Below are 10,216 nucleotides of genomic sequence, written 5' to 3'. Positions count from 1 at the left end.
AGTAACGCATTTATATAGTGTCCACATTATTGTGTATTGCATGGTTCGTATGTATATATATATATATATATATATAGATGTATATATATATATATATTCTATATATATATATATCTATATATCTATATCTATCTATCTATCTATCTATCTATCTCGTACTGTCCTTCTTCTATCTTTCTCTCCTCTTCTCTGTCCGCATCGTCCACCCTCGCTTCGCCGCCTGGATTCCCACCAGATGAATCTACCGCGCGTCTACGCGCCGGTGTCTGCACGTTTCTACAGATCGTAGCGAGGAGACAAAGTTAAACCGGCCGTCCTCGACCACCGTCTTCGTAAACACCCGGCATCGATTGCGCCTCGAATCTAGCGACTCCCATTCATTAACGCACCTAATGCTGCGCGGATTTCGATTGATTTGCCGTGAGAGCACAAAGAGCGAAATTCGGTAAATGAATGAGACTCTTCGCAGGTATAAGCGAGAATATCGACGGTCGTGAGATCTGTTTGCGAAATGTTGCAACGAGCGATTCGCGGAAAAACTGATTAAAAAAAAAAAATATTTCTTAAACAACCAATATGTGATATTTCAGTTCCCTTTGAAATCCTCTGTAAGAATCACCAAAGCTTATTTAATTATCATAGACTGCAGACAAATTCTTTTTTGTGCCGGGGAATTCGAGGAAACCTCAATAAAAAAAGAACCTCAATAAAAAAAGATATTTACTTTTAGAGTCAGTTGATGAAATTCGTGATAATCCCGACGGCGAAAAATCTCAAGTTATCTAATAGCTGATCCGAGCTTCTCGATTGAACGATTAATTAAGTTGTACCAACACCTCGTTCACTCGATACACGTTCTTTCCCCCTTTTCATTCGCCTCCCCGTCACTCTCTTCCTTTCTCTCTCTTTCTCCCTCTCTCTCTGCGATGTCGTGTGAGTGAAAATTTTGCAATTTCGTCATTTAACACGTTTGAGATTTTCCGTCTTCAATTTCATTCCGGCCGGATAAAAAATGCACTTTGCCATCCGACACGCTTTTGAAACGTTATTTCACAACGAGCACTATGCTCCGTCGCGTTACCGAGACCGCCGCGGGCGCGAGGTAGATCCCAGGATTTTATCGGGAATCTTTTCGCCTCTCTTTCTCTTCCCCTCGTTCCCGCTCGTTCCCTCCCCCCGTCATAGCAACGACGTAACACCGCTGACAATGCCGGGATGACGATTAGGTGGAAATGGGGCACAATCAGACACCCAGACACAATCAGACATCTCTCCGTTTACACGCCGAGAGTAGTTACAGTTACGCAGCGAGAGAAAATTGGATCGCCACGCTCCAGTCGAGGAGTTCTCCCGCCGAAGTATCGGAAGTATCGGCTCGACTTATTCTTAAACCATGATTACATGCTCCTCGATCACGTGAACGCGCCCTTACACGATAAAAAAGGAAAAAAGGGGCGAGGGGGGGAGGAGGAGAATCCATCGTTCTCAAAACGCGACGAACTCGAAACAGAATCGGTCTACGCGCGGATCTCGATGTAGATCTTCGATTGACAATTCGATTCAGGATGATGCCAGCGATCTTGCGCGCGCACGGGTACTCTGGGAGTATCCAGAACGATCGTGAGTTACGTTAAGGGCGCCTTCGGGTTTACATGCGCTCGCTTCGCCTCGCGGCGACGATTCGACGCAAGACGAAATAAACTCCTCTCTCACGATACAGCGATCTCACACGGGAAACCGGTAGCTCTCGTCGCGACGGTAACAGGGCGCACGGCTGCTGCTCCTTTGATTAATGCTTTCTCGGGGATGAAGCGAGGGGGTCGGGAGATGCTGGTGATAGTGACGGTGCTGCTGATGGTGGTGGTGATGATGGTGCTGCCGGAGCTACGACTAATCCTCTCACGAGACGTGAGCGTGTAAGCACGAAGCTCCGACCGGCAGAAACCTAAGAACCCGAGGAGCGTGGACACGAACGAGAACTCATTTCCGGATGCGCCGGTTTCTCTTTCTCTCTTCGTCGTCGTCGTCGTCATCGCGTGCAGCCGCTCCCGTGAATTACGTACGACCGGACGCGACGACGCGGCCGCGTTCTCGGCCACTCGGCACCCGAGACACGTGTCGGCGACAGTGGCGGATTTCTCAATAAGCACGCGAGTACGCTTTCGAAGTCTCTAGTACTCTCGTCGTTCCGAAGGGTCACCGCGATTGATACGAGAGAGAGAGAGAGAGAGAGAGAAACACGAGACCCGAAAAGGCGGTGAGGAACAAAAATGGGGAATCGATGGACGAAGGAGACAACAAGTCGCGAAAAACATTACGAGAAGCGAAACGGGCGTGGTAGAAAAATATATGCAGTTTTCTTGAACACTCATTCAGTTACTGCCTAATGTTAATGTATTCTCGTTAATTGTAATAATATTGTGTAGGAAATGAACAAGGTCGAATTTTATTCAAATACTTCCTAGGACCCATTTCATGAGCAGCAGGCTTGTTTGTTAATCAATTTAACAGTTTTTTGTCCATTTATTATTCTGTTTTCGTTCAGTAAATGAGTTGAGATTTTGCGCATCTCTTGTGCACGGTAATTGCAGGAAAAGCGTTACATCTTAATTGAAATTCTGAATAGTTTTGCTCCTCAGTTATTAGGCAGAATTTAATAAACTGCCTAAAAAACAAGTAACTGCTCAAAAAATGCATGAAATTTCTACCAGGGTTCTCGCATAGAAAATTGCTTGGGATTTAATTGGGATCTAATCTGATTTCCCAAGGTAATGATGGATTCTAGTTGGAATATCTATGCAAATTCTGGTTAGAAGTATAATGTTTCCTATTCGATTCGAAATGATGGAGAACATAAACAGGTTCTATTTGGTTGTGCCTAATGTTTTCCCAGCGATTTTTTTCTGCTTTCCATTTTACACTAAAATTGAATAAAATATACGAAACGCTTTAGGTATTTATATTTTAAAGATATACACATACGCTATGCGTGCGCCATTAAGCGTGGTAATATGAAAAAATGTAACCTCCTTCATTAACTTTCTAATCTGACATTCGGTCAAACCATCGCTCGATTCTGACGTTAACAATCGCACACTATACTGCATAGCCAATCAGCGTCGCGGAAAAGAGAATTCACCTCATGTTTGGGAAAAAAAATAGGATTACCAATTAATATCGTAATGGGATAACCAATTTCGGGCCAATTTTTTGCATTCTAATCGGGGCCTGTGTTGTGCGTAGGAAAACCGGGGAAAATGTCTACGGATATTCCTCCGTTGAAAAGGGTATTTTTACTTTTTATGAGGCTCGCGGTGTTTATTTGGTGGATAAATATAGCGTTCGTCAATTACGGTAATCATGAACAAAACGCAGTTGCGGCGCGAGGGAATACCCCGTATTCGTTCTAATAGTTATAAACGAAACTGTTAACGACACTAGGCGAGATCGCCTTTCACTCGCCATAACTTGAACGCGACTACGGCGAAATGGAGTTGATGACGGGGTTTGGCCGGCGCTTCAACTTCAAACAAACTTCCCCGGACTCTTGGGGCCGAAGGGATTGCCCGTGTAAACGACGTGTCGTTAGTGCGCGGAGAAAGAAGGAAGGATAATGCGGGTGGTCGGCGAGGGTAACGCGGGGGGACGGAGCTGGAAGGAAGATCCTGTGCTCCCGTCGTGATTCCTCGCTTCCTCGGCTTGGTAGCGACAATTGGCCGCGACAACTACACGCTTGCCCGAGTCAGAAGCAATTTTAACACAGTCGCCCCCCGGAGTCATCGAGCGACGTGGCCGTATGACCGACCGCTGGGATATAACTACGTTCCACGGTGGTCGAACGCGGCCGAGGAGAAAGAGAGAGAGAGAGAGTACGTCGCAAGGCGATTCTTTTGTCGCCTCGATATTTCCCGACGACATTAAAGAGTCCGATAAAGCGTTTTATTATTTCGTACATTTCGCGAGCGATTTTCTCCAGCCACGTACATACAACGCGAACAGTCATCGTTACTTAACAGTTTTATAATACCCATTAGATGAGTAATTAATGCAGATCCGAGAGTACAACGACGCGAGAGGGTGGGGGAGAGAGAGAGAGAGAGAGAGAGAGAGGGAGAAAAAAGAAAGCGGTAGGTATCAAAAATGCATAAGCGACCGATGGATTCGCTCGAGGGGAACGCTTCACCAGTCGGTACGAAGCGAAAACGGAGAGGAAAGGAAAAGGAAAAAAAAATCGAGCAGTAGACGGAGAGAAGGAGGCAAGGCAAGACGATAAGAGAGAGAGAGAGAAAGAGAGAGAGAGAGAGAGAGAGGAGGACAAAGAGGAGTTAAGCGAGACGCTCAAAGGAGGCAAGGGAGCAGCTGAGAAAAATAATCCAATTTAGTCGTTGCGCGCACGGCGACCCAGCTAACTGTTCGCCTGTTTTCACGGTTTTTAATTATACGCCCTCCTCTTCATTCTCTTCCACCTCTACCTCTTCTACCTCCTGCCACCTCCACATCGCCCATCCTCCTGTCCGCGCATTCTCTTCACGTCCCTCCTCCTAAGGAGGTTGTTGCGTGCCTCGGCGTCGTGATCCCGGACGAGGATGTGCGCTTTCGCGGACACCGTCGTCGCGAGAGAGATAGATGGACAGATAAATAGAGAGATAGAGATAGATAGATAGATAGATAGATAGATTGATAGACGACGACGACGACCGCGTGACCCCGCGAGAACTTTCGCGCGGATTACGACTTCTGACCGACGGAACGACGGCATCTCGCTGATCCTCTTTTTCCTTTTTCTCTCTCTTTCTCCTTGTTTCTCATTTTTCCTCTTTTCGCCCGCGTCCTTCCCCTTTTTGTCTCACGACGGACGAGGGTAATCCAATTTCGGGGAAACTTCCGCGATGCATGATTGCATTTGGTTCGCGCGTCGAGAGAAGCTCGCTCGCTCGCTCGAGGAGTAGCCGAGATAGACGGCACGCGAGACTCCTCCATCGAGGGGATACCCACCACCACCAACCGCTACCACCACTACCATCACCACCACCTTCCGTCTTTCCTCCTTTCTGTTTTCCCTTTTTTTCTCCTCATTTTATAGCGGATTCGACGATTAAGCGGAAGTTAGCGTCGCTCCCCTCCTCCTTCCTCGCTCCTCCTTTTTTTCATCGGCAAACTCGATTCTAACTCGGCCCTTTTATATTACTCTTGCGTTTACTTTCCGGCGATATAACGCGCGGTTGGGCGCGAGCAAGCGAGTGAGCGCGCCTCTTTATTCTCCTCTTCCTCCTCCTCCGCCCACCGCCGCCGCCCCCGCTGGCGGCCGAGAGTGTCGGCCGTTTTATCGGCTTTCGACGTCGCTGCAATTAGCATTTTAATTCTCGACTAACGCGCCGTCGTGACGCGTTACTCTTCCGCCGAGTCCCGGAGTTAAGTGTGCACTGGCCAACGAGCAATATTCAATGCAACAGCACGCACTTGCTCTATCGACGAGCACCGAACCCGTCCCTTTTGATATCTCATTCGAGGGAAAAGTCGGCTGGACTTTCTCCCTCTCGGTTATGCGCGCGGTGTCCGTCCGTCCCTCTATCCGCTCCTCGACTTCGCGTCGTCCTAACTTCGTATTGCTCCTCCGCGTGTGTAAAAACTCAATTTCGAATCTACCGGACGGACGGGAGAATCGAACAAACACACCGGACGGATTAGATCTCAAAGTTATAATGTAAAGTCAGCGGACATCCCATTTTAATCGACGGAGCTCCACCGGCAACGGAAGCGCAATCGATATCGCGCACTTCGACCGCTGCACAGAGAGAGAGAGAGAGAGGAGGCAATGGAAATCTCGCCAAAGACGAACCGACGATCCATCGGATCCGGACAATTTATTAATTGCGGGCTCGCGCAAGTTCGTCGGATCGTCGATGATCGCGAGAGATGTCATTTTGCAAACTCGCCGGATCCGATAATCACCCGAAAGACTAACGACCAGGAAGGGAACATTGGTGAACAACGAAGACGAGTACTTTGCATATGACCGTTTGGTTAGAGGTCGCTATTATCAACACGCTGATTTCCGTTGAATGTGCAAAGGAAGCTTAATTGATGAAAATTACCAAAGATATGGTAATTAAATGTAACTCGAGACGCCTTTCAGGGGGAAAAGTATTTTGCTGACACGGCAAATTTCTCAGTTACTATACGGACGACAAAAAGATTTATGAAGCAGCAAAATGATTTATTGGGACGGAAACAAGATTTGTTAAGAGTATTAATTGCTATTTGTTGGACAGCAAAATAATTTGGTTACGTCAACTAAACGTTTCGCTAAAACAGAAAAATTATTTTGTTCGCGTAACAAATCTTTTCACCGTCCGCATAATAACTGGGAAATTTGCTAAGCCAGCAAAACATTCTTTGCCGTGCTCATTTTAGCTCTATTGGCTCTCTGCTGACTGTATAATCGATTTCTCAAATGCAATTATTAATTATATTTTCTATGTTTGTATACATTATATTTTTCATAATCACTATAATTTGCATCTGTCATTTATAGTTTGTTTTTTTTTTTACTATCACTTGCGTACACTAGAGAATTTCTATTAACTAAGATTATTAGTATATGTAACCGAATAAAAAACGAGATAGTATCGCGTGCCGGTCGCCGATGACCGTTACGGTGTTCAACGTGTTCACAAAAAAGGAGCTAAGAGCCCGATGAACTATCGCAAGCTACCGATACATCTCGCGAGGACGGGCGCAAAGACGCGATCGGAGATCGGCCGATCGATTCGCACCGAGTCGACGGCCGTCGTCGAGATGGCGCGCTTACATTACTCACACAGAGGGAGCATACTGTACAATAGATACTCACGTGTCCTAGCTTCTCCTCCTTCCGCCTCTTGGGGTCGCTCTCGAGGTCGGGCGTGCGGCTGCGAAATTTCTCAGGCGGCGAGACCGAGCGGCCGAGCCTCTCGTCCGGCAGGGCGATCGGCTTACGGTCCTCGGGTGTCTCCGCGGCCGCGCGGTGCTGTTGCAGGTCCGCCGGTTTCAGCAGCGCCTGCGCCTGTGCCTGGACCGCAGCCGCGGCTGCGGGATGCGGCGGCGGCGCCAAGTGCGGCGGCACACCCGCGGCTGCGGCCGCCGCGGCCGCACCTGCGAAGCCCAGCAGGCCGCCCGGTGGAAGACCGCCGACCACCGCGCCGTGGGGCAGCTGCTGCGCATGGATCTGTTGCTGCCGTGCCGAAGAGGAACACACGAGGTGGAGAATTAAAAACCCCTTCGACTTCGCGACCGAGCGTGCCGTCCGAGCCCGTAAAAATCCGTGTCTTTTTAATCGCGCCAACTTGGAAGGAGGCTGCTTGTTCCCCCGTCCCGAGGTCACAAGTCGATACGGTTTCCGCTTACGTTTTCGAGCGAACAGAGGCGCGAAACGGCGCGTCGTCGACGCCTTGGTTTCCATCGATTCTTCGAAAACTCAAAGTAGTTGGTCCGTCAAACCATTTCCTCGGGAAACCCTGGCAATTTTGGCTCAATACTGATGGAAATACTGCTCGCAACTAAATATGATACTTTTTTTATACGTGTTCCTTAAAGCCCTATTTTTAACTTCTATCTTTGAATTTCTTGTAAACCTACATTTCCAATTTTTATGAAAACCACTGTGATATTAAAGACTCATGTGGAAATATTATGCGAAAATTTCAGAATTATTAGCCATTTAGTTTTGAAAATATAGTCATAGGAAATTTACAATTAATAGTAACACCCGACGATATATGTATATATGTGTTTAAATATTTATATACCACTCTCTATTATGTGTGCACCTCTAATAGTTCACCTCTGATAGTTCGGGCATATAAATAAAGCATTAATAAGAAAAATAAAAGATAAATAATATCTCCACGTACGTAATACTGGATGTATAATTGTCTTAATTTCATGCTCAAAATGAACACATTTATTATTTAGATAATTCAATAAAGTTACGGGAAAGTATTTTTCTCAGTAAATAATATACTTATGTAGGGGTCGGTCCTTTAATATCGCCGCTGAAAATCCGGACCAACTACCTTAATTAAAAATTGAATAGCCGCAGATACGATAAATAATTCACGCGTAAACACAATAATTATTGCGTGCATATTTCGCCTCGTTTCGTTTGATCACCGTTGACCGTGCATCTAATTTATCAGGCGCGATTAATTATGCCTACCCGCGAATCACTATGAGACGCGTCAGTGCCGACGAACCGCGGCACTTTCAACGTGTCGATCACACGGAAAGGTTTTATTCTCGTCGAAAAACGTCGCTATTCCGCGAATCGAAATGTCGGAGGAATAAGAAAATAATTTATTTGTCGTTAAAACGTTGCCGACCGGTTCAGGCTTTGCTGTTATTGCCGCTGTTTTTCGTAAGTTAACATAAATTATATGACCAGCTGTTTCCAGTCTTGCTCAATCCTTGCTTTCGATTGTCCTTTATTTCCATAAACCATTGTCGAGGCGTGAGATGACCCAGATAACCGGTCGACAATGTGCGTTAAAATCGTATTTGCTATTCACGGTTACGGATTAACAAGCACGAATTTTACGAGCATGGAAATGAGTGCATTGCGTCTCGCGTATCGAACGCGACGATACGAGGCACACTCACCAATAGCTGCTGGAGACCTTGCTGCTGTTGCTGCTGCAAGAATCAGAAAAAAGCGTGTCGTCAAAACATAACCGTCGCTAGGATAACCGGATGATTCAATCATACGCGGTCAACTATCTGCCGATAGTTCGCGAGAAATGCCTTCGAGACAAATGCGCATGGCGCGATCTTTCGATCGTTAAGACCGATCGACACAGAGGAGCGGAGGAGAAAGGTTAATGACTAAGAGCGCTACTTACTCCGATAATGGCGTTCAGCTCGGACATGGTGACTTGCTTCGCCCTCTCCACGGCGTTGGCCACCTGCTGCTGATGCTGCAATGCCACGCTATGATTATCGCGTCGTCGTCACACTCGATCGTGAGACTGCACGGCACGCGTGCCAAACAGAAAGTCAAAGACTCACCTCTTGCGCCAGAAACGGCATCACTTGAGCGATGATCGCGTTCAGCCTCTTGGCGATCTCCGTCTGCGAACACACAACGGGCGATTCGATCAAGAGCAAGTCTCGCGCGCTGGTCTCCGAGCGACGATCCCGGCAATTCGTCTCGTCGATCGTCTCGGGATGAGAAATACGAACCCTCATGCGGAAAAAAAATTCCCCCGGTAGGAATGTACGCAGTTTCCCTAGACACCTATCCCGGTTAGTGTCTAATATTAATGCATTCTCATTAATTGTAACAATACCGCGTAGGAAATGGACAAGAACTTGATAGTTTTATTCAGGGATATTTCTAGGATAAAGTTGCTCACTTCATGAACAGCAGGCTCGCTTATTAATCAAGTGAATCCAGTTTTTTGTCCATTTATTGTTCTGTTTTTGTTCAGTAAATGAGTTCAGATTTTGCGCAACATTTGTGCACAATAATTGTAGGAAAAATGTTACGTCTTGATTGGGATCCCAAGTAGTTTTACTTCTCAGTTAGTAGGTAGACTATCAATTTACGACTCATATTCTTATATATAAGCAAAAATATATAATTCTATACGAAAACTTGCTTACATAAATAAATTCTGTAATTCTACTAAAAATGTCATATTTTTGCTATTCAAAAATAATTTTCGTGAATTGAGAAAAAAAGTATCGGATAAAACGATATTTTCAAACTGATACAATTCTTAGTTTAAAAATATCGTTTTTACTGTCCAATATTTTTTTCCTCTCAATTGATGAATTACAATTATTCTTGAATAACACAGCGCTGCCATCCAGTTGCCAAAATAAAAAAAGTGAAATAGCGACTGTTGCTTTGCAGAAAAAGTGACAAAAAATGATCTCTTATTAAAATAGTAATTGAAAGTGACATTTTCATTAAATTTTAAGAATAACCAAGACTATTTAAGCAATAAAATAACACATTTATTCTTCCCAGACTTATTTTTGGATAACTTAACAGGTAGCGAGTTCTTTTTATAATACGGTTTGAAATTTTATAATAAAGAAAAATCAATAAATTATACAAGTACGCTTTCAGAGCAGTTTTATTAAGACGGCAAAAATATATATAGAACGCCTATATTCTTCAAATTTAACGGCAGCTCAGGAAAGAAATGACTACAGTGACCTATTCTGGATAATA

General features: G+C 45.5%; 1 protein-coding gene across 5 annotated transcripts in view; it reads right to left on the bottom strand.

Annotated features, from left to right (window-relative positions):
• LOC106745129 (protein groucho-like) overlaps window positions 1–10,216 on the bottom strand; it is an 87,404-nt gene that overhangs the window by 26,279 nt on the left and 50,909 nt on the right. For 4 of the 5 annotated variants that reach the window (XM_014620420.1, XM_014620419.1, XM_014620422.1 and 1 more), the window contains 4 exons: window positions 9,043–9,105; window positions 8,877–8,951; window positions 8,638–8,670; window positions 6,854–7,213 (listed from right to left, as the gene is read on the bottom strand). In XM_014620420.1, the coding sequence (XP_014475906.1) occupies window positions 6,854–7,213; window positions 8,638–8,670; window positions 8,877–8,951; window positions 9,043–9,105 (531 nt within the window). Of the gene's footprint in view, window positions 1–6,853; window positions 7,214–8,637; window positions 8,671–8,876; window positions 8,965–9,042; window positions 9,106–10,216 lie in introns of those variants that run through there. The other variant, XM_014620423.1, reaches the window with a different exon arrangement.

Source organism: Dinoponera quadriceps, unplaced genomic scaffold, assembly GCF_001313825.1.
Source record: "Dinoponera quadriceps isolate SergipeBrazil2010 unplaced genomic scaffold, ASM131382v1 scaffold1425, whole genome shotgun sequence".
In the NCBI taxonomy this organism is placed as follows: domain Eukaryota; kingdom Metazoa; phylum Arthropoda; class Insecta; order Hymenoptera; family Formicidae; genus Dinoponera; species Dinoponera quadriceps.
Note: the sequence above shows the minus strand (reverse complement) of the source record. Positions and strands in the feature narration are given on the sequence as shown.